At 40.1% G+C, this 22866-nt stretch overlaps 7 protein-coding genes across 12 annotated transcripts; 3 read left to right on the top strand and 4 right to left on the bottom strand.

Annotated features, from left to right (window-relative positions):
• The first annotated feature begins 463 nt into the window (after positions 1 to 463).
• LOC124341268 (14-3-3 protein epsilon) lies at positions 464 to 4334 on the top strand. 3 transcript variants are annotated; one of them, XM_046794295.1, is made up of 6 exons: positions 464 to 690; positions 2333 to 2532; positions 2594 to 2700; positions 3018 to 3155; positions 3210 to 3424; positions 3526 to 4334. In XM_046794295.1, the coding sequence occupies exons 1-6, from the start codon at positions 627 to 629 to the stop codon at positions 3576 to 3578; spliced, it is 777 nt and encodes a 258-aa protein (XP_046650251.1). In that variant the 5' UTR covers positions 464 to 626; the 3' UTR covers positions 3579 to 4334. The 3 variants fall into 3 exon arrangements, with proteins under 3 accessions (XP_046650251.1, XP_046650250.1, XP_046650249.1); XM_046794294.1 differs by having other exon boundaries at positions 3523 to 4334; XM_046794293.1 differs by having other exon boundaries at positions 3517 to 4334.
• Position 4335: 1 nt separating this feature from the next.
• On the bottom strand, positions 4336 to 6562 carry LOC124341138 (stress response protein NST1-like). Of its 2 annotated transcripts, none has more exons than XM_046794090.1 (8): positions 6423 to 6562; positions 6131 to 6357; positions 6025 to 6070; positions 5600 to 5961; positions 5414 to 5543; positions 5253 to 5353; positions 4972 to 5177; positions 4336 to 4916 (listed from the first exon to the last, which is right to left on the bottom strand). In XM_046794090.1, the coding sequence occupies exons 1-8, from the start codon at positions 6424 to 6426 to the stop codon at positions 4781 to 4783; spliced, it is 1212 nt and encodes a 403-aa protein (XP_046650046.1). In that variant the 5' UTR covers positions 6427 to 6562; the 3' UTR covers positions 4336 to 4780. The 2 variants fall into 2 exon arrangements, with proteins under 2 accessions (XP_046650046.1, XP_046650047.1); XM_046794091.1 differs by having other exon boundaries at positions 5600 to 5958; positions 6423 to 6561.
• A 1010-nt stretch (positions 6563 to 7572) lies between these two features.
• LOC124341092 (mothers against decapentaplegic homolog 6-like) lies at positions 7573 to 12538 on the top strand. Its single transcript, XM_046794022.1, has 5 exons — positions 7573 to 8539; positions 8611 to 8772; positions 10495 to 10626; positions 10747 to 11016; positions 11155 to 12538. Exons 1-5 carry the CDS (start codon positions 8242 to 8244, stop codon positions 11637 to 11639), a joined length of 1347 nt encoding a protein of 448 aa, XP_046649978.1. The 5' UTR covers positions 7573 to 8241; the 3' UTR covers positions 11640 to 12538.
• Positions 12539 to 12598: 60 nt separating this feature from the next.
• Positions 12599 to 13949, top strand: LOC124341217 (transmembrane and ubiquitin-like domain-containing protein 1). The gene is made up of 3 exons (XM_046794226.1): positions 12599 to 12748; positions 12855 to 13367; positions 13436 to 13949. The coding sequence occupies exons 2-3, from the start codon at positions 12862 to 12864 to the stop codon at positions 13887 to 13889; spliced, it is 960 nt and encodes a 319-aa protein (XP_046650182.1). The 5' UTR covers positions 12599 to 12748; positions 12855 to 12861; the 3' UTR covers positions 13890 to 13949.
• An 8-nt stretch (positions 13950 to 13957) lies between these two features.
• On the bottom strand, positions 13958 to 16845 carry LOC124340952 (WD repeat-containing protein 76-like). 3 transcript variants are annotated; one of them, XM_046793801.1, is made up of 10 exons: positions 16761 to 16845; positions 16013 to 16660; positions 15715 to 15935; positions 15361 to 15648; positions 15117 to 15295; positions 14969 to 15041; positions 14775 to 14910; positions 14511 to 14704; positions 14328 to 14446; positions 13958 to 14262 (listed from the first exon to the last, which is right to left on the bottom strand). In XM_046793801.1, exons 2-10 carry the CDS (start codon positions 16612 to 16614, stop codon positions 14113 to 14115), a joined length of 1962 nt encoding a protein of 653 aa, XP_046649757.1. In that variant the 5' UTR covers positions 16615 to 16660; positions 16761 to 16845; the 3' UTR covers positions 13958 to 14112. The 3 variants fall into 3 exon arrangements, with proteins under 3 accessions (XP_046649757.1, XP_046649756.1, XP_046649758.1); XM_046793800.1 differs by lacking the exon at positions 16761 to 16845 and having other exon boundaries at positions 16013 to 16752; XM_046793802.1 differs by lacking the exon at positions 16761 to 16845 and having other exon boundaries at positions 15715 to 15932; positions 16013 to 16752.
• A 1286-nt stretch (positions 16846 to 18131) lies between these two features.
• LOC124340998 (WD repeat-containing protein 76-like) lies at positions 18132 to 20818 on the bottom strand. The gene is made up of 10 exons (XM_046793863.1): positions 20673 to 20818; positions 20149 to 20605; positions 19969 to 20093; positions 19646 to 19912; positions 19403 to 19578; positions 19234 to 19315; positions 19030 to 19171; positions 18761 to 18960; positions 18575 to 18693; positions 18132 to 18503 (listed from the first exon to the last, which is right to left on the bottom strand). Exons 2-10 carry the CDS (start codon positions 20601 to 20603, stop codon positions 18351 to 18353), a joined length of 1719 nt encoding a protein of 572 aa, XP_046649819.1. The 5' UTR covers positions 20604 to 20605; positions 20673 to 20818; the 3' UTR covers positions 18132 to 18350.
• A 348-nt stretch (positions 20819 to 21166) lies between these two features.
• Positions 21167 to 22804, bottom strand: LOC124341371 (cysteine proteinase 6-like). Its single transcript, XM_046794456.1, has 5 exons — positions 22162 to 22804; positions 21991 to 22079; positions 21724 to 21880; positions 21474 to 21643; positions 21167 to 21394 (listed from the first exon to the last, which is right to left on the bottom strand). The coding sequence occupies exons 1-5, from the start codon at positions 22186 to 22188 to the stop codon at positions 21325 to 21327; spliced, it is 513 nt and encodes a 170-aa protein (XP_046650412.1). The 5' UTR covers positions 22189 to 22804; the 3' UTR covers positions 21167 to 21324.
• Positions 22805 to 22866: the final 62 nt, after the last annotated feature.

Here is a 22866-nt window from a genome sequence, read left to right as displayed (position 1 = left end):
GCAAGTCATTGAATTGCTAATTGTCCACTAGAGACACCATGCGGCTGTATTATTTGTAACCAAGGGCTTTCAATCGATCTTTTAGCGAACTAAATCGTTTAAAAATTATTTCAATACTATAAAATGACTTGATTTCATAATTTCAAGCTTTTTAAAAACACGATAAAATAATATTTACGTAACAAAAATAGATGGTTGCTAGACATTCAACGATGAATTTTGCATAGAATCAAATGATTGGAATGAAAATTTCATTGCTCGAATAAAAGAAAATTTGAATCAAAGTTTTATTTCATAAGAATCAATTAAATACCTAAAAGATTACAGGCTTACAGCCCCCCAAAGGTGTTTGGCCTTGTATAGATGTCAGCACTGTACGCTGCTAGATGCATAGGTAATAAGAAACGAGATCTGGCAATCTGGCCTCTTCCCATCCCATCGACTCTCGCTGGCATTTTCCGCTTTAGCTACAGGGCAAAGCATTCTAGCAAGCGTACGGTGGAGTCTCAGTTGCTAGCTACACTCTTTGGTCTTAGTCGAGACAATTCGAGGCAGGTTCCGATTCCAACGGTCTCGCTTTTGTTTCTTTATCCAGTGACATCTGCTTATAGTTTATTCCAGCAGCCATGGCAGACAGAGAGGATAACGTTTACAAGGCAAAACTCGCCGAACAAGCCGAAAGATACGATGGTACGTAAATGTCATTTAAATGTAAAATCGAAAAAAAGAATGAAGTTTCATTTCCTCTGTGTCTCTATGACTGTGCATCTCTGTGGGTAAAACCGAACGAGACGGTAGGCGGCTTTGAAAAAAGGCTTGGGCGTTTGACAGACTTGACGTTTTGACTTTTTGTCTTTTTTTCTTGTACATTCGGTTGTGTAATGGGGAAATTCAGCGGCGTCCCCCCTCAGTGTTGGCTTGAATACTTTCGATCAATATGACACTCGTACTTGAGGTTCATTTTTCCTGACAATTCCATTTTATCAAGTATAGTATAATCTCAGTCATGTTTTCTAGAATCTCTTTTGAGGGTTTTGTCGCAGTACGAATTTTAAAAAAAAGTAATTCTGGGTGTGTGTCCGGTGTGTGTGTGTATCTCTGGGTGGTTTTCCTCGAAACCTACCGCTACGTAACGAGATGACTTGGATCAATGAGTCATGAGAGAGAGAGAGAGCAGAGACTTTGGACTGTCTCTTTGTATACTTGCTTTCCAATAACTTTTTTATTCTCTTTTTCGTGAAAAATACGTAGTCGTTTCTATTCAACTTGGGCCTCTCACCATTGCGCATCACCAAGGCGACGGATCTCTTCAAAACGACGCTCGGTAGAGTACCCCACCCTTATGTGCGTGATGCGTTGGGGGTCCTGGCTACGTTGATGAAAACATGCCGTCAAAAAAAGCTTCTCTCTCTCTCTCTCTCGAGGACATCAAAAAGGAAACCGTTCACACAACAATGGCCGCCTGTGATGGTTAATTTTCTCTTCTATATTTTTCTCTCGACTCTTCTGTCTGCGGCTTACAAAAACCAAGAATCGGTCAAGCTCTGACAGTGGGCGGAGAAACCCGATGGAAAATTAGCCACCATTTTTATTTTTCGTCTTTTTCCTTTAGGAAAATATTCCAACTGGTATGAATGGGGCGTTTTTCTATTTCCACATATTTTCGAAAAAATAGTTGTCGCACGTGACGCGTCTCGTGCCTTTTGTCGTTGGAGTAAAAAAATTAGTTTTTATATTTTTAACTTTATTCCCCCCCCCCCTTCACGTTTCAATGATGGAGGGAAGTTGGAAAGAAGAGAAAATGCGGTGTGGGTGTGTCGCCCTAGAACCTGTCATTACGCCACTGCGATGTGAATCCAAGTGGAGAGCCTGTCCGTGCATACAACTCGATCGTCTGGTTATTATTTCCCTGAATTCAAACATATACGCCCAGCTGGAGAAACTTTTATTTTTCTATTCCTCCCTTAGAAAAAAAGAGGACACACATAGTTATGTGTGTGTGTGCGTAACGTCAACTCGGTTTGCCCCTGTACTTTTCCTTCCGCCACCCGATGGGGATGCTGATGTTGGGGGTTATATGACGACTGCGACGTGCTGGATGTGTGGAGAGCGGGCGGAACTAGGCGGTAGCGTGTTTCCTCCCGTGGCCGTTATTGATCCGCTACTTGAAAAGTCGCTCGAGTGTGGGGGTGGGGTAGACAGGGAGATGGGGGGAAAGAAGGCGAAGCCTTTATGTCTGAAATGTATCTATCTTTTTCTGTCCAAAAGAGAAAGGGATCCTCTGACAAGTTTCTTTGGCTAAGACTATATGATAATCTGTTTGTTGATGCAGAAATGGTCGAGTCCATGAAAAAGGTGGCGTCGATGGACGTCGAGTTGACTGTCGAGGAGCGGAATCTGCTGAGCGTGGCTTACAAAAATGTGATCGGCGCTCGCCGTGCATCTTGGCGCATCATCTCGTCCATTGAACAGAAAGAGGAGAACAAGGGAGCCGAAGATAAACTTGAACTCATCCGCAATTACCGCAATCAGGTATGGATAATGTATTCAAATTTTATTCATTGATTTGTGCCTTTATCTGTTTTGTCTACAGGTCGAGAAAGAGCTGAAGGACATTTGCTCTGATATTTTGAGCGTCCTCGAGAAGCATCTCATCCCGTCAGCCACCACTGGAGAATCTAAAGTCTTTTACTACAAAATGTAAATCGATTTTGCTTGGCTTTTTTTCAATCTTGCGAGTAGTAGTTGGACATTCCTATTAAATGCACCGGTGGATTTCTAAGTCCTTGAGACTCGAGCGTCTGCGATTTCGAATTCTACTCGTGTTTCGCTTTGAGAGAAAAGAAAAAGTGTCGTTACTATCTATACCAAACGTGTACACAATTTTATCGTACGTAAACGTTGCGCCAAGCGCAACTTTGTGTGCGCGCAGACATGTTGAGGATGGATGGCCTGGTATTGATTATTGACGATTTTACACAACTCCCTTCCTCTGCTTTTGTCGTTGTGTTATACAGGAAGGGTGATTACCATCGGTATTTGGCCGAATTTGCGACAGGAAATGACCGAAAGGAAGCTGCAGAGAACTCGTTGATGGCTTACAAAGCCGCCTCCGACATTGCCATGACGGAATTACCCCCCACCCATCCCATCAGGTAACTTAACTAACAATTTGTTGCCGATCCTCAACTTAACTTTATCATTTCTAGATTGGGATTGGCCTTGAACTTTTCCGTCTTTTATTACGAAATCCTCAACTCTCCGGACCGAGCGTGCCGGTTAGCCAAGGCAGCTTTCGATGACGCCATCGCTGAGCTCGACACCCTTTCGGAGGAGTCGTACAAGGACTCGACGCTCATCATGCAGCTCTTGAGGGACAACTTGACCCTCTGGACTTCCGACATGCAGGGCGATGGAGAAGCTGGTTAGTAGAGAAACAGCTAATTGATTTTTGTCCAATCACGCCAACAGGACTTGTGTGTGTTAATAATTAAAATTTCCTTTTTTAAAAAATTGATCAAGGAGATGGTGAACCAAAAGCGGAAGTCGCAGACGTTGAGGACCAAGACGTCTCCTAATCGGCGATGTAATTTGTATTGATGTGTTTTTTTTCTTAAGTCCTACATGATTTGTTCAATTTTTTCATTATATTATTAATTTTTTTTTTCAACAAAAAAAAAGTAATCCGGAAATCCACCACCTATGTTTCCTTTACTCTTATCTGTCTCCCATTCGCTCCCCCTCCCTCTAATTGTTCATCCCGCGCTCTTCATCGAACACTGGAAACTGCATTACAACAATTACCGAAACGGTTTGCATGGACACGTGTATAACTCCTCAAAACAAAACAAACAAAAAATAATTAATAAGCAAAGGCTGTGTGTGGTTTTTGTTGTCATTCCCGTTGTCCCTGCCCTCTGTCTCTCTTTAATTTCCAATAATCATTTCCGTTATCTCTTGGATCTTCCTCGTCGTTTTATTCGTCGAAGATCCAGCGTGCCCGCACACACACACACACAGACGATACACAACACACTCACAGTTTCAATTTCTCTTCGGAATTTTTCTCTATCTCTCTGCGATGTAGTCTGGCGTCACACAAGACTTCACGTGTAACCTATTAAAACAAAAGCTGCTGTTGTCTTTTCAACTTTTCTGTAAAACTGCCGCGATTTCTTCATTTCCTCAAATTTGTATCAAATGGGATTGAATTTTCTACCAGGGGCTACTTAGAGAGAGGAAAGCTGAAGAATTCGAGTAGAGGTAATTGTGGAAAAGTATTTGATTCAGTCTGTCCGCAACTAAATAATTGGCAATGGAATTTTTGAAAAGTATAAAAACACGAATGGAAGAATAATTTTCTTGGCTTCGTATCGCATTTTCCCCCCTTTACTATTTACTATTAGGCCTACTATTAAGTTTTTAACTTTTTCCATGTCGCTCGAGCCATTCCCTATTTATTTCTCTGTGGTGTCCAAACATTTGCTCACCATCATAGTTGGGAAAAAACCAAGAAGAAGAAAAAATATTTGAATTTTGGAAAAGAATTTTTTTTGGTCCGACGTGATGTAACCAGTCTCCTTTTTTGCAAAGAAAAATAATCTCCTTTTCCTTTTTCTATCATCTGTCTGGTTGTAAAACAAAATAATCAAGAGGATGACCGCTGCAGAAAGAAAGCTAGGTCAAATACACGCGCGCATTCTTTTGTCCTCGGTTTCCACAAACAATAATTTTTTTCTTATTTAAACACATTTTTATTTTGGTTATATTAGACGCATCATCATGATATTCTGTGCAGTGTCATATTCTTTCGGTAACATTGGATACTACAGAGTGGCACTGCCGTCTTGGAACATGAGTAGCGCTTGAGATTAGTGCATCCTTGCACTCCACAGTTGACTCGAGCAGGTGGTTCTCTAAAATAATAGACAAATTAACTTAAGTTTTGTCTATTTGAAAAACATTACATACTTGACACTCTGTGGGGCCAGTGGAAAAGCAGCTCCAATAGGTACACTAAATGTTATCTCCCCGTCTTGTGTTTGTTTCCACGTATAGGAAGAGACGTGACTGGGGACGGAAACAGAGGCTGATGAAGTCGAAGCCGAAATACTCGCAGCACAGGATTTGTTCAGTTTACTTTCCTTTTTCAAGAGAAGGCGATCGATGGTTCGTTTCTGAGTAAACGGGAGAAACACCAATTCAAATTACAGCGATGAATAAAAGAACAATATCTCGTACGTGATTAATACCTTTTCCTTTTCTCTTTTTTGAGCAGCCACTTCCCGTCGTCGTTCGGATTTAATGGCTTTCTTTTTCAGTAACTCTTCCGTCATCACGGTTTCCTTGTAACCTGAAACAATCCATTGTCAAACTTGCATGGCTGAATCTTAAATATTTTAGAGGGGTGTACCTGTTGGCAGAGCTACAAGTTCCTCTTTGATGATTTCTTCGTTCTGCAATTCTCCTTTCCGCTCTAAGAGCGCGCGTTGACGAACAGTCATCAACTTGGGGTTCTTGATCTTCTTGAGTTCATCGTCAACCTGTGGAAAGCCATTGAAGATTATGAGGGGTATTTAAATATGAATCATTGCTATACCTCTTCTAATTTCCCTGATTCTAAAGCCTTGAGCCATGCCTCTTCTCCACTTGATCCTTCTCCATCATCTCTTGTTCTCTTTGAACGATCTCTCACTCTCTTTCTGGATGAATCTTCCACCGGTTTGGGTTTTTCTGGTGTGTTGTCTATAGGTTCTTGTTCTTCTTCTTCATCATCTTCTTCTTGTTCTTCTTCTTCCAAATCTTCATCTTCAGATTCTTCAACATCATCTAGTAAGTCTTCTTCAATGTCTTCAAGGATTTCTTCATCTACACCATCCACATCAACCACATCTAATTCATCATAGTCTTGGCCATAGTTTTCCAATACCATTTCTTCCATGTTGATGGTACTAATGTCTGCTTAAAAAGTATTATTAGAACATTAGCTAGAGGATAGTTTTATCATGCAACTTATCTGTTTACCATTTACGTCAATCTCTACGAGCTCTTCAATGACTTCAAGGGCACCCTGATGAATTAAATAGAATAGCCTCAATTTGAAGAATGAAATTTAATTTTGTGATTATACCTCACAGTGCTCAGCATCCATGAGAAAATGTTCTTCTGCCGGGATCGTAACAGCTTCTTCGTGGATCATATCCATGCTGTACTCAATCTGATCGAGTTCTATCTCTTGTTCTGTGCTACCCTCTTCGGCTTCACTCATTTCTTTGATGCCTTTACGATGTTTCTTGTGTTTCTTGTGTTTATGTTTCTTGTGATGGCGATGTTTCTTATCAGGTGACGAATCCAAATCTGAAAATTAAAATAAAGGTTAAATACTTAATTTTAAATGCAGTTTTCAGTTACACTCTACATACCCATCTTTTAAAATCTTTATCGGGATTACTTTTGCTTTCAGAGCAATTAATAATGAAAATGTTAAGGAATAATAACACAATCGGCGGCTCGGCGTTTGTTTTTATCGCAATTATTGACAGCAGAAAGTGGTGCCACCTAGTATCCAAACTTACAACTAACAAAAATAATTTTCGATCAGCAGAAATTCCTTCTCTTTCACAGTGGAACCTTAAGCAACCGCACCTTGGAAACCATGTCCACTGGCAAAACCAGTTTTTCCCCTCGTTATTAAACGCTCAAATGTCCATGGCACCGTACGTACATACGGCAATGCATTCCTTTGACTGGCTCAATCATGAATGAAATCATTTTGACGGTGCAGAAATCATTTGTCTACTTGTGTGACGATTAGAATTCCACAATTTAGACAGGGGTTGAATAAACCCCTTCACCTAGGAAATGCATAAATTTTCCTTTACATGTTTTTCAAAATAAGTTGAAAGAAATTTTGGGGGAAAACTAATGCTCTCTGCGGGATGTGTTTATATTTATTTCCCCCCCCCCCCTTAATATTTTGTGTTTTTTTGTTTTGTTGAGGTTCAACAAAAAATCCTCAAAGAATCTAGTCGGAAACAAAAGAAGAAGAAGAAGAACAGTGAATGGTAAGGGAATGGAAGAATGGATAAGAGGTGATAGGGGAGGGGAGAACCATGGCGCCACTCGAAAAGAGCCAGACTTTTTATTTTATATATATTTTTTGTTTCAAGAAAAAAACATTTTCTTTTTTGAAGAAGAAAAGGCGGGGGCCCTATGACGATGGCTGTCGGCGATTCCATATATCTACTCCCATCGTCCCGTAGCTCCTCCCATCTAGCGGTTCCAATTCGGTTTCGATTCAAACACCCCTTTGAAATGCTTATCGCATTTCCACTACATTTCTCGATCGATTTGAATCCAGAAACGATTCAAAGTATGAAGATTCAATTCAAAATTCATCTTTAAGTGGAATTGAATCAACGAAATGTGGATGTTGTTGTCTGGGCGGTTTGAATCCGAGTTCACATACCATCTAGCCATGTGGTGGTTGGGCTTATAAAAAAGAAGGGGGGGTTAGGAAGAAAAATGGCTTGCGGCTATTTGAGTTTCAGCCCCGTCGGTTGCCCACTCTGTCGGGCTGTCTCAGTCGCGTCCCTTCGTACCACGAGACACACACGGCCGGTCGGCGGTGTCCGTTCCTTTTTTAAAATAAAAGACTACAACCCTGTGTTAGTGTGTGTGTGTGTGTGTGTCAGTTTCAATGCTACATAATCGTGTAACACGAGAAAAATTTGATTTATAAAAGAAGAATTTCTCCAAGTGAAATTGATTGTTCTAAATAACGTGGCGACAACGTGTTGTGTTTTGTTCTTTCTCGGTGTCGGCCATTTTTATACCGAGTGAAAATCGTAACTGGCGCGATGGCAACGTGGTGAGAGGAAGAAACGTTTTTCTTCATAAAACGTTAACATACACACACGTATTTGAGTGTGGAATATTTGAATGATTTGGATGCGTGCGCAATGCCATCATCAGAGAGTGAGGTGTCGTTGGCCGTCAGTCGTCAGCAGTATCGGGCGTCTCGATTGAAATTATTAAAAATTAATCAAGTTACTGTTGTTGTTGTTGTTGTTGGGGTTGTTGTTGTTGGTGGTAGCCACGGCTCCTCCCGGCTCCTGTAAATTCCTCCACCCGGCTCGTGTGGTGAATGGGTCCGGCTCGGCGACGGCGGCGTCGGCGGCTGTAGGAGGCGGCGGCGGCGGATCGTCTTCTAAACTGCTGCGTAGCTGTCCGTCCTTATTCATGTTCATGTTCCGTTCGAGACGTAACGCCCTCGTCAAGCGGCTGTGGCGTCAGGCCGCTCTCCGGAGAGGAGGAGGAGGTGGTGGCGACGACGACGACCCGACACCAGGCGAGACGGCGGCGGAGGAATGTGCTCCTGAGGCCACCAGTGAGGAGCAACAGGTCAAGAGCTGGATCAAATCCGCCGCTCACGCCCTCTTTAAACGACTGACGGATGACCAATTGGCCTTGCTGCTGGACATTTTAGACGGCGCCTCAACGTCGCCTTGTTTCCCGCTCGACACGGACCTCGTCAACAGTAAAACTAAATTCTTTTTCATTTTATGTAAGCCATTGTTCCATTTCCTGTTTATTTTACCCGTGAAACAGGAATTTGTCCAACGGAAGGAATCCATCGGCTGTTGTGTCGTCTGTTTCGATGGCCGGAATTGTCAACCGGGACTGAATTGAAACGTGTCATCAATTTATGCGGCCATCATCAGTCGACGACGACGATATGCTGCAATCCTTACCACTGGAGCCGCCTCTCAGGTATATTATTCATTAACAAGAGGATCACGTCTAATCACACGCAGACGTACGTCGACTGGAAAAGAAAAGCTGTCTTTTGGCTGTGCTGCTGCTGCTGTTTATTAGCGTGAACAGTAAGACAGTCTAGACAGTCGTTTGGTCGGGACCTTGAGAGAAGAGTGGTGCGTGTTCTTTTTTCCAAGGTACACGTATTATTGTGTGGGGGGGCTTATATCACACGCGCTGTGCATTTCCCGTCCCGAAAAAATAAAATAAAAAAGAACTGGGCTCCACACACATTTGCAGCATCGGCGGGCGTCAGTAGGGCGGGCTCCAAAACCAGTGATGATGATGATGGCGGCGGCGGCGGCGACGGCGGCGGGTCGGTTTCCGCTTTTGATGGATATAGTCTGTCTGGCTCCTAACCCACAGAAAAGGAGGGGGAAAAGTTGTTGCATTGGCGCCGTGTGTCTCTCCTTCTTCTCATTGTGTTTCAATAGTCGACACATTATTGCCACAAAAGAATTTTTTCTTCTTCTCCGCACTATTAACATTTTCTTTTTAACCAAATTCGATCGAAGTAGAAAAAAAGAGTTGCGGCTCTCCCAAGGTCCCGGACAAACTTTTTTCGTGTGTGTGTGTTTCCCCTCATTATAAGTCCATTAGCGGCGGCCGGTTTTTTTTTTTTTTTTTTATTTTTTCTGTCAACACACATAACATTCGATAGAATCATTAATTAAAGTTGAAAAAACTAGAACTTTTTTTTCTCTTTTTAAAGAACAATTTTTGTTTGTGTTATCAACAATAAGGAGTGTCCTTTTTTTAAAATGTTGGGAGGTGGTGGGCGGGTAAAGAAAAATTGCAACTTGGGAGAGCAGAAGGAGAATATGTGTGTGTGTGTATATATATAAATATATACAAGAAAAGAAAAGGAGAGAAGGAGGAGTTACGGGTTTTTTTTCTTCAAGAGAGAGAAAAGGGGCGCGGAGGGTCCTGGCGTCGTCTGGGCGGCTGCGAAGAAGAACATAAAAATTTTTTAAAAAGAAGAAGAAGAAGAAAAGAGAGAGCCACCTTGTCGGGCCTCGTATCTGCGACCGACTCTTTGGCTCCCTTTTCTCTTTTTTTGGTGATTTGATCATTCCAATAGGTTTGATCCATTCTTTTGTGAATGCGTGGATGAAAATATCTTGATATATTCCCACCAACCAACCACCACCTTCTTTTTTTTCTCTCTCTCTCTATCCTTCATTCACGTTGTTGGCCGTGAGACGGTGACGTCACCTGGCGGCGACCGGTCCGTCCACAATGTGTCGCGACCCCATTCTCTGCCGTCTTTTTTCTTCGTTGGGAAAATAAGAAATTAAGGCGCACCAGTGTCGAGTTTCATCATCTTTTAAAACAAATTTGAGAATCTTTTTTAAACCTTCCCCTTCCGGCTAGTGGTTTCGCATCACTCTGATCGAAAGGTCAAGGCCGATTTATTAGAGACGACTAGACGAGAAAATGAAAAAAAAAAAAATGTTTTTCCAGACATCCTTTCAACAGAAAATAGAGAAGAAACCGTTTTTCCATCTACCCCAAATTGAAGTTTTTTACCTGAAATATCCCCCCAACTTCCCTCGAGCTGATTTTGTAAAAAATTTTCCTTTTTCTACCTGTTTCTCTGATGTTGTCTCGAGATGGAAGGAATTTTTTGTTTCAAAAGTTTTGACCTTTTGTTTTCCTTTTTTTCCCCATTTGCAGATGTGGCTCCACCGCCTTACACCCGACTGGGCCTCAATCATGATCGACCAAGTCGCCTTACCAACAGTTATCCCGTTGAATCGCTGGAAACGGGCGGAACTAACCAGTACAGCAGTACAGGAAGCAATTTGGGTACTAAAGAAAACCTTTTCGGTCATTAATCATAATAAATTATAGATCTCTCCCAAATAAGAATTTCTAGTTTTTTTAAAAAAAGAAACCGCATTTTAATTTCGGTTCCATTTCGGTCAGATGGTGGCGTGGTCCGATTACGGCCGTGGTGCACATTAGCATACTGGGAACTGCGTCAGCGAGTGGGTCGTTTGTTCCCCGTCACGCAGCCATCGGTGGCTATCTTTTCGGACTCGTTGGCGACGGCAGCTACTTCTTCTTCGATGGTGGTACCAATGATGCCGCTCGATCGTCAGTGCAACGCCACTAGCCTCTGTTTAAGTGCACTCACCAGTCAAAGACCACCGGAGACGGACGCCGTCCGCCGCACGCGACAGAAAGTCGGATTAGGTATGATCTACACATTTTTCTCTCTCTCTCTCTACTCCCGAGAAAAAGACTTTCCAAAAAGTTGTTTTCTTGTTTTATTTTTCCCTTTTTTCTTTTTTAATGGTTTCCTTTCTTTTGTTTTTGGCTGCATTATAATAGGACTGTTGCTGTGCCAAGAGCCTGACGGGGTGTGGATGTACAACCGGTCGGAGAACCCAGTATTTGTCAACTCTCCGACGCTCGATCCGCCAGGAACCGGTCCGGCCGGCGCCCCCCGCACTCTACTCGTTTACAAAGTGCCGCCAAGTTTTGCCATCCGAGTCTTTGATCACGAACGATCCTTGTTATACCAACAGTGCAGCAGTTTGTCTGAATCTCTGACCGGCGGACCGCCTTGCTATCGCCTGGACGGCAACACGAATTCTACAACAATAGAAGCGAGTGGAACTAAAGTGGCCAAGATGATGAACGAGTCCCGTTTGCTCACCCCTTGCTTCGTCTATAAAGAAGAGTACACTGACGGCCCGTTCGATCCCAACGCCCTGCGAATCAGTTTCGCCAAAGGATGGGGACCTAAATATTCTCGACAGTTCATCACCTCTTGTCCCTGTTGGATCGAAGTCCTCTTGGCCCCGTCCAGATGATTATTGTCCCTCTCTCTCTACGTTGAAACCAGTGCAAAAATAGAATCATCCCTCCATGAACACACACGCCCGAATAAAACCACACACACACACACATATGCAAAAAGACACCATGGTTCTAACTCAGGTTACGCCAAACATTTGTTTATTTTCTTTTCTTCTTAAATTCTACTTGTAATTGTTGTTATTTCTTACACACACACTCTCTCTCTCTATCTCTCAAGATATGGAATGATACCTTGATTACCTCGTTCGCTTGGAACAAATGATGGAAAAGCTAGTGGCAGAAAAGAAACATCTTGATGCATGAATTATTTTCTCTCTGTGTGTGTGTGTGTGTATATTATATATGTAAATATGGGTGGAATCGTCAACTATAATTTTTCGAATCTCGCCGTTGGTGTGAGGGCGTTTGTGTGTGACAATTTATCTGTTTCCGATTTATTTCTCTCTTCACACATTTGAAGAATCCCGCGCACGCTCTTTTGTTTTTCTGTCAATGTACGTATATGATTCATGTGTTAAAATTTGTTTATCCTTTGAAGAAATGTCTTTTGGTCGCTATCTATTTGTACATTGTTCGCGCATTCTTAAAAATTGCACACAACTCAAAAAAGTGTTAAAAATTTTGTGGCCTCTTTTTTTCCGTTTTTCTTTGTACAGTGCCGAGTGTCTTTTAGTCTCGTTGAGAAAAACAAAATTATGATTATGACCGTGCTCTTCTATCACAAAACACGTTGCCTGTTGATGTCGTTTCCCATCTACCTTACTCTCTTGTTATACTAATAATTTACAATCGACGATATACCGTAATTCCCTTTGTCTATTACTGTACAGCACTGTTGAATATGAAATTGGATAAAAAAACAAAACAGAAGAATCAAAAGTTCAAAAACAGAGAACTTGTTTTTACGCTTTTCTCTCGAGTGACAGACGACCTGACAACTCAGCATGTTGTGTTGTCTGCAAACTCCATATCTCTATTTCTAAATTTTGGTTAACAGCTTCACAGCTTTCTCTTCTTTCTTTAACTCTTGTTTGTATCTGAAAATCATGTGATAGTTACGTTCCATTTTGTAACAGAATCAATTTATCATCATAATATTCAAGTAATCAATTCATGTTATTTTAACGTAAATTTTTCTCTAGAGGGATAGTAGGTCGAGTGACGCATTTACATTTGATCTATTAAGTATACTGAATTATGTTTTTCAGTTTCAGCATGTCGTTGATCGAAGGAATGGGCGATGAAGTGCCCATATTTTTTGTTCTGGCTGCAATCGTCATCGTGGCTTTCATGGTTTTAGCCTGGAAATCAACTGATGTTCCCGAACTGTCCCTTCCATCACCTGTCCTGACATTCACACTAACCCAAAGAGAAATTCCTGCTGCGTCTGGACTTGTTGTAAATGAAGATAGACCTCGGCTTACACCTGAAGAAAATGTTTTAAATCAAGATATTCCTTCACCCCCCAATCCAGACTTGATTTCAAGTCATCAAGCCACAACGATGGGCTCTGACACACAGCCTGCAAATGGTGATTCAGAAACTGTGGCTGAAGCTACATCTGAAGCCATTTCTGAAGACAAAAGTGGTGAACTGAGGGAAAGACAGACTGATGCTTCTCACAGTGAAGCTACCATCATCAGTGTGAAATTAAAGTACATGAATGATACACACAGGGTTGTAGAAAGTCTTATACACTCAACTATTGGCGATTTTAAAAGGTGACTACTAAATCAAACTTCTCACTCACTTCTTGCCATTTCTCACCATTTCATTGATTATTTTTCAGGACACATTTCAAGAAAGAATTGAATGAAAACAAAGTAGTTAAACTCATCTTCAATGGCCAAGTACTCAGCGATGAGTCGTCTTTACTCTCCCAGCTGGGTCTCGACAATAATTCTGTAGTTCACTGTCTTATTCATCAACCTCGTTCATCCGATACTACACCTTCATCTCCTCCCCATACTAGCAACTTGCCACGTCCAATTCACCATCAGCAACAAACAACAGAGGATTCGATTCCTCGACAGCCCGGGCAGCAGAGTGCCGCTGAGGCCGGTATAGACATTGGCGGTCTACTAGTCCCTCTTTTTGGAGTCATTTTAGGTTTGGTTTGGTATTGCCGGTTCGCCTACGCCTCTTATTTCACCGCTGCAGCGACAACTGGTCTTGTTGGACTTTCAGGGCTCTGCATCTTCTCGGTCCTCATTATTTGGTATCCTGAACCCGAAGCACCTTAGATGACCTGTAGGTTTGACAATTTTGTTTTTTCCCAAATACAATATGACACGTTGTTTCCATCCAAATGTTAAATTATGATGAAAATTTGTATTTTGACGAAAATAGCATAAAATATGCAGGGAGGTAGACAACATACCGTTCAACTGCGGGTTTTAAAAGATTTTAGGGGGAAAAATCTAAAAATCATTGCGCAATTTAAACCAATTTAAAAGTCGCGCGAAATTACGGACGAAAAATGTGAACTTGAGACAAGTTACAAGAAGCAAAAACAGGTACAGTTGGGTGAAAGGTGGCTAAGGAAGTCATTGAATCCAAGACATCCCCTTCGAAGGTATGAAGAAGTTCGCAAGAGGGAGCGCCATAAAGTTCAACCTATTGAAATAATGGGTTTTGGTTAGTTCCTTTGTATTTGAAAGAAATTTTTTCATTTTAATTACCCGACTAGGATCTTCACCGCTGCCAACGATAAAAACGTCTTCGCGTTGAGGATGCCAATTGGCTTTGAATGGGGCAAGGAAACGTCCAACGTAGTTGTTATGATGGATGGATTTGATGCCTGTTAATGGAGTTTTATCTTATTCTAAAAATTTAACTTTGGTAAAAATTTGATTCAATTTTACATTCTGGTTCGGAATTTCCCTTCTGGACATCGTACAATGTTATAGTGTCATCGGCACCCGTAGTCAAGGCGAAGTTTCCAGTAATAGGAGAGAAAGACGCTCCATTAATTCGTTTTGAAGCCTTTGGAAAACTAACGACCGGCACGGCAACGGCATTTGTCGCCGTGTATCGCATATCAAATATTCCTATTTCTCTATTGTTTTGTTTTTTTATAAATAAGTTGTTAATTTCATGATCTGATTTAATGAATTTATAACTTTTACCCGGTGCGACCGCAAGCGATGAACAGATTTTCGTCCTGTGGATGCAAGCTAATGGTATAGGTAATATTTTCAAAACACTGAATCGTGTTTTCAATTCTACAAGATCCTGTCCGCATGTCAATCACAACTGCATTTTCTGTAGATTGAAAATTAGGGGATTGATTTCTCGTGAACCTATTCATTAATGGACTTACTGTGCGCCACGATTAAAGTGGATCGATTCTTCTGTGCATGATCAGTTATCCTACTCGATGATGAATGGAAAATCTAACAGACAGCGGTGGTAAACAATAGGGAAAATGCCCTTATTTTAAATAATTTAAAAATATATGTGTACATTACTTTTTCGCAGACGTTAGAATGCAAATCCAAACTTCGAAGACAATAATCATCACCGCTAGTTATCAGTCGCATTCGGTTTGAAGTGTCGAACGTTACGCAGTTGATTGGCATTGTGTGGACCTTGTTGAAAGCCCGAACACCTTGATACTTGTCATCAAGCTTATCAATATCCCACAAACCTGTGTAAATTGTCGAGATTTACTATCGAGAAATATGGCAAATAAAGGTAACAATATGTCATTACCAATGTTTCCGTAACGATCACCGACTGCAACAAGAAGTTTGTAGTTACTTGGATGCCAAGCAAGGCATTTTATATCGGTCTGGGATATTTTGGCCACTCCTTTCTCGTGAATGCTGAAGGATTTCATCAATTTCAAAAAATCTGGTTGGTCTACAGGTAATTCTTCCAATTCACCTTCTTTTTCTAGCAAAGGAATCATTTCTTTGATGAATTTGCTGTCAACAATAGATTTGTGTTTCAATTTCGCGTCAGCCAAAGTGACTAGGTCCATACGTTTCCTCCATTCCTCTAATTTTAAAAGGAAAACTTGTATAGCAGATTATTTAGGTAATGTTTTGTTGTTGTTATAATTACTTATTGTGTAATTTCTGAGACTAGGAATTTCTGTGGCTTTATCAACTTCCGTTTTCCTCCTATAGACAGGTCTTTCATATTCATTGCTGATATCTGAAGATCCCTCTGAGCTTTCCTCTGAGCTTTCCTCTGAAGGTCCCCCTAAAAGTTCATTATAATTTTGAATTGGTAATGGAGTTTTCCTTGCCCTCAAAGATCTATTAATCGAGGTCAGGTCTCTGCTTTAAAAAAATAGTGCGTGTAAATATTTTCGAAATTTCTCATGCTGAAATTAATAAGAAAAGTGTTCTCAAGATACCTTTTATTCATATCTTTTTGCTTGTATAAACGTTTAACAGCTCTGAACTCCTGCTCCTGCTCATTTACATCGTTGTACCATCTCCTCTTCTTCTTCTTAGTTACTTCAACATTATTGTAGTTTTTCTTCGGTACTACTTTCATAAAACCCTTTTTTGCACCTCCAATAAATTGTTGGAACATTTTCTCATTTTCTTCTATGTTTCTTTGAATTTGCTTTTCATATTCTGACATTTCAGAAGTGGCTTTTGCATTAATTTTTCTTTCACTTGTTCTGTTTTGTTTGACAGGTGTTTCATTTTCTTCCACAGACTCCACTGAAGCTTCAGATTCATTTTCCTCAGCAAACTCTTCTGCTGAACATTCAGATTCATTTTTCTCAACAGACTCCTCTGAAGATTCAGATTGATCTTCCACCACTTTTCTGACTGGTAATAACCTTCTGAGAGTTTCTTGATCAAGTCTTTCAACACGGACATATGGCTGAAGAAGTGTGAAGTGTTTTCCAATTAATGGCTTCTTTTTAGGAAAGGAATCCACTGACGAATTAGGGGCAGCGTTAACCAATGACATATCTGCAAATGTTGAGCTTCTTTTCTGCATGATGCCAAGAGAAGCAAAATATCTGTGTAATTTTGATTTGTAGCCCTATTACATGGGATCAACCAAGTGAGTTACAGAAAAACTTGGCATAAACTATCTTCTTATAGAAGGTGAATTGATAAAAAATGTATTGCCTACCAAAGAGCAAAGATGTATGTAGGTAAGAGAATTCCTTAGAAACAACAAGGCACAAGCACAAGATAAAGAATATTGCCGCCAAATGATAGCAAGTTAACAACACTTATAATTTGAGCAGACGATTTTCATAGTTTATCCGTTGGGAGGCGGTAAATACGGGCGTCCCTAAACTGCGAAAGCGAAACGCGAAACGCGAAACGCCTAAAATGCGAAACAGCTGTGCGAAACGGACCAAAAAGTTGGGACCCTGTTTCGCATTTTAGTCTTTGGGTCCGTACTAAACTGCGAAATCGGTGTGTGCGAAACGTCGCAGTGTAAACGTCTTGGTAGCAGACGACAATGGACGCCATCAACAAACAAATTGTTAGAGTTTCAATTTTTCGAAGCGACTACGAGTTTCGCGCACCTTATTATGGCCGGTCTATTTGTGTGTTGACCATGAATACGGAATTTTACCTTGAATGCAATAGGTGTTTTTATTAAATTTTTTGGTATAAAAAATTAATGGAACTTCTCGTTTTCATGTATCAATCAGATTAACATTCTTAATTTTAAGGAAAGTTTTAGCTGATTACATTTTAGCTTCATTTGGAACATGGGATCGTGGGATGAGCTTTGATTTTTAGCTTGATTTAAGGCACTCATGCTGTAATGGCCGATTTTTCTTTGTGCACGTAGCCTACTAGTTGATTTAAATAATTTAATGTAATGTATAGTAATCCCTGTGCCATTATCTAATATATTATTATTTACAAATATCACCATACCGTGCTGCTCTATGTCATTCATTAGTTTAATCGTAAAATGCGCATTAAAACATAACAGGGGTAGTGGCCGAAGAAATCGAATTTGATTGCCCCCTACCTCCTTCCTCCTTTAATGCCTCATCATAGCGTGAGACAATGAAAAATGGCGGCAATCTCCATCAATTTGGACCTCTGTGGGGAAAAGGAAAACTATTTGTTTCGCAAGATGTTTCGCTCTTTAGTATGCCCTCCGGCATTTGGTCCCGCGAAACGGTCCCAAAATTTTGGTCCGTTTCGCACAGCTTTTCCGCATTTTAGGCGTTTCGCGTTTCGCGTTTCGCTTTCGCAGTTTAGGGACGCCCGGTAAATACGGCGGAAAAGTCACTAAATTGCGGAAACTCGGCGCTTGAAAAAGAAAAACACGCAAGCCGACTCCATCGATCGGAGATAAAAAATTAAAAAGGTAAGACTTTTAAACACTTTTTAAAAATAGATAGAATTGAGAAAACTTTTGAGTAAATATGAGAGCTAAAACTATGATAGGTTATGTGTGGGTTCGACTATTTAAGTTTGACCGCTTTATTTGCCACCAGTAAAAATTCAAAATTGGTTCTATTAGTCTCGCAATCAAACTTGTTTTTTAAAAAGTGTATTATATAGGGAGGAGCAAAGAAGCAGGCACATACATCTATCAATTCAGAGGTAGAATTTGAGTTATCTACTCAGACGAAGCCTTCAAATTACCAACGAAAACTGCTTCCCCACAAATATATTGTGGTTTTAATTGTGATGCCACTTAAAACTTTTCAAACCAAAATCGTCGAAAAGTCGTGAAATATTTGGAAGGTAAAACTAAGCACGGAAAATGTGGACTCGGCCGCTTGAGTTGCCGCCAGCAAAAATAGGTACTGTCGGGTGAAAAGCGTTTATTGAAGTCACCGATGCCAGGAAATCCCCGTTGAAGTTATGGAGGAGTGTGCCGGAGGGAGCGCCATACAGTTCAACCTATTTAAAGAGTCAGTTCTATTTATTTTGTTTTCTTATTTAAAAAGAAAGTTGTTTTTTGATTTTATTACTCGTCTAGGCTGTTCCATGCTTCCAACGATAAAAACGTCATCCCGTTGAGGATGCCAAACAGCTTTGAATGGGGTGAGCCAACGTCCAGTGAAGTTGTTATGATATATGGACTTGATGCCTGTTAATAGATTTTGTTTCTTTCATTCCCATAGATTTCGATTAGGTTATATTTTATTTGAATTTACACTCTGGTTCCGATTTGCCCTTCTGGACATCATACAACTTCAAGGTGTCGTCGGTACATGTAGTCAGGGCGTACTGTCCGCTGATGGGAGAGAAAAACGCTCCATGAACTCCTTTTGGAGCTTTCGGGAAACTAACGACTGGCACGGCGAGGGCATTATTGTTTGTAGACGTGTATCGCACATCAAATATTCCTACCTCTCTGAAATCAAAAGAAAAATTTTAATAAGACAATTAATTTAATTTTTTTTTTTTTTTTTTTTTGTTTTACCCGTAGCGATTGCACGTCATGAAGAGATTTTCATCCTGTGGGTGTAAACTAACTGTTCTGGCGCTCATTTCAAAACATTGGATCAAGTTTGCAACGCTACCAGGTTTTGTCCGGCAGTCAACTACCGCTACATCTCCGTTGGCTACATAGCATCAAAATTCGGGTAAAAATTTGTTTATACAGTTTTTTAAACTTAATTCTTACACTGTGAAATGATTAGGGTAGATGGGTCTTTCTGTGCGTGATAGGCTGTCCACGTTTTATTCGTTCTTTTGATCGAGTAAACCTTATGATCCAAGACAAGACGACAGGAGATTAAAATCTTCACAATTTAACAAATTTCTGATTCATGTTCCTATTTCAAGTATATTACCTCATCAAACACGTTGGAATGCAAATCTAAGCATCGGACATAACCATCGTAGCTAGTGGTTAGCAATCTTGTTGAGTTAAACTTATCGAAAGTTATGCAGTTGATTGGCTGGTTGTGAACCTTAAACGCCCGAACGCCTTGATGTTTGTCGTCAAGCTTATCAATATCCCAGAAACCTGTCCAAATTAATGAGATTTGACAATTTGTTTCACTTGGCAGAAAACAAGCAATGTATGTCATTACCAATGTTCCCATCACGATCACCGACGGCAACAAGGAGCTTGCAGTTACTCGGATGCCAAGCAAGGGAATAAATTCGGGACTTGGACACCTTGGCTACTCCTTCCTCGTTAATGCTGAAGGATTTCATCAATTTCAAGAAATCTTGTTGATCTGCAGGTAATTTTTCTAATTCACCCTCTTTTTCCAACAAAGGAATCATTTCTTCTATAAATTTGCTGTCATCAATTGACTCTTGGTCCAAGTAGGCATCAGCTAATGTAAAGGTACCTAAAATAAGGGATTTTGAGGCTTAGCTAATAACCAAAAAACTTTATTGTATTTACCTGATTTATTAACTTTAGGATTACTAGGCCATTGCTTGATTTCATCGTTATCTTTCATAATGAAAAATTCTTCTTTAGGTGGCTTTCTGCTTCGTAAAGACATTCTCAAGGGAGGGATTTCAATGCTATGCAAAATATGTTTGTAAATCGTTTCTGCAATCAATTCAAGTTATTATATACCTTTCGTCCATTTTCCTTTTTAGTCCACGTTGAGTTGCTTTGTTTACCTTCTCCCGAATTACTTCACTCTCAAAATCCTTTTTGGCATCCCCAACAAGTTCTTGGAACATTTTCCTTCTTTCTTCAATGTTTCGTTGAATTTCCTTTTCATATTCTGACATTTCAGATGTGGCTTTTGTGATCACATTTTCTGTCTTTTTTTCACTTTTTTTGACAGGTGTTTCATTTTCCTCATTAGATCCCTCAGAGGATTCACGTTCATCTTTGATCACTTTTTTGGTTGGTGATGTTTTTTGGGGAGTTTCCAGATTCAATTTTTCAATAGAAACATATGGATCAAGAACTGTGAAGTAATTTTTAATTGTTGTCTTCTTTTTAGGAGAAGAATCTACATTTCTTGGTGGAGGAGACTGGACTGATAATTTTTCTGACACTCTTGCACTCCTTCTCGCCATTTCTAAGCAAAAGAAAATACGTATTATTTAGAGGTCATCTACAAGGCATTTTAGTAACGAATAACTCACTAGTATCGATTATTATAATAGATTAAATGTTTAAAAAATTAGTCCAGTGTACAATGGAACACCATAATTTTACGAAGCACGATAGGTGATTGTATTTTACACGTTGTAGCAGAAATCTTCCACTTCTAGTTCCAGAAACACACTCTAGAAATTTGCCGCCAAATCCAAGGTACTACAAAAAGTTTTTAAGCAGACGATTTTTTTCAGTTCAAATGCCGCGGGATTCAAACTTGGCACTCGAAAAAACGCGCAAGCCTCTACGGAAAATTTTCATCATCGGGATACAAATGGTAATCGCTCCAGGAAACATAATTTTATTCGAATTCTTTTTTTGCTGCTGATTAAATGTATTTCAAATGAAATTCACCCAGGGTTAAAGCTACAAACACCCACGACCAAAAGTCCAAAATAGGATATTGTTGTGAAGGTAAGCCGGTAGTGCATAGTGGCATAAAATTGAAAATGTTGAGAAATCCTGTAATTTTTGGGTTTTGGGTTTTAAGCCGCAATAACAGCCATAGGATACGATTCAATGCTGCATTTGTTGACACCACGCTGAATCATTCCGTAATCCAAGAGCCCCCATGTGGTTCCCCAGGAGTTACGAATGATCCAGTAGTCGGTTCCAGACGAGCATTAAGTTGCATTTGTCTTACCAAACCCGACAATGTTGATGGCATACTGTTTTGTTATCACAAGCCACATCGTTGTAAACGCCGCTCCTTTTTGAGGATAGTAAGAAACGTTATCATTTATCTTATAACAATTAACAACTACTATGTTTAGATTTATTACACTTACTTATAGCTCATGAAGGACGAGGCAGTGGCGATGGCAACTGCAAGAGGACCATATTGGAGCAAAGCCGATTGCATAACCGATGCGGTATTGTTAGAGCTACTGCTTCCTACGTTACCAAAATTCGAAACCTTGGCTCCCAGCATAGATGCAGTGTATTTGCAGGCTTTCCTCTAAATTTATTAGGTAACTTGAATTTGTCGTTCTTCTTTGGCATTAAACTAATTAAAAGTAATTATCATTGACGATTTACTGCGCAGCAGGAAGTTGTACAACAAGTAGCGGAGCTGTAAGCGTAACTCGCAGCTTTTGCCGATCCATTCTTGGTTTTGATGTGGTACCAAGCGTTCGTCGGCCAACCTCCATTGCATGCATTATCGTAAAGATCGCAATCAATCAGATGTTGCTCACTGAAGAAATTTTGGGTGAGATTTTTGTAGCCTAAATGTTTTATTTCATAAAGTTAGTACCTGATCCTCTTTCAGTAAACCTAATAGACTAACTTATTTAAAAACCTCACCTCAATGGAGTTAGTACTTTAGTTGCGGTTTTGTTGCAAGCAGAGAACTCGAGTGGATTTATGGCAGCAAAGGACCAGCAGCTTCCACACTGTAAAGTTATCAAAGAGTAAGGTAAATATAGTTAAAACGCAACAACTATTCTGGATAACTGTAGAAAAACGAAGAATTACCGCTGCTTGGTTTCGAATTGGTGCCATACATTTATGCTTGCGATAATCCAACTAAATCCCCAACATTTTTTAAATAATTATTTACAAACTCGTAATATTCTTCTCAGTTTTTAAAACCAAAATCGATATTTAAAATACGTAAAGTAGCAGGGAGAGCTTGGCGATTTTCACGGCTAATTGTAGTAATTAGAGTACTTCCTTTTTCGTTGGCTGGTTTCTTGTCTCCATCAGTGCGGCGATTTCAAAGTCGAACTAAATTTGAATTATTATTATTATTATTATTATTTCATTCATGTAGTATGTAGTTACAGATTTGCTGTAATTTCAATTGGCACATTTGAATGGTATTACCATATCAGAGAAAACGTTGTGATCTTGTTTGTATTTTTCGTGAATGCGACGTGTAGCCTTTTATAGCAGGTAGAAAACTTACACTCGCGACGCTAGTTGAGTTTCTTCACTAGCCGCGTTAAGAGTTTCTCTTCTTAAACAGCCGCTTGCTCTGTGTTTATATGATTTTAATAAATAATCGACGTTCATTTTAAATTACTTTGAAGCAGCAAGCAGGTAATTATCTCATTTTTACTTAGGATTGATTTCTTATTTTGGTGAGATAATTTCAGAATTATTGTCATTAAATGTTTTAAACTTGTTTTTTCTAAACCTTAAAGAAATTTATCTCTTATAAATTCTATCCTATAGATA

Source organism: Daphnia pulicaria, chromosome 5 (assembly GCF_021234035.1).
Source record: "Daphnia pulicaria isolate SC F1-1A chromosome 5, SC_F0-13Bv2, whole genome shotgun sequence".
Lineage (NCBI taxonomy): Eukaryota > Metazoa > Arthropoda > Branchiopoda > Diplostraca > Daphniidae > Daphnia > Daphnia pulicaria.
This window is presented reverse-complemented; position numbering and strand designations above follow the sequence as displayed.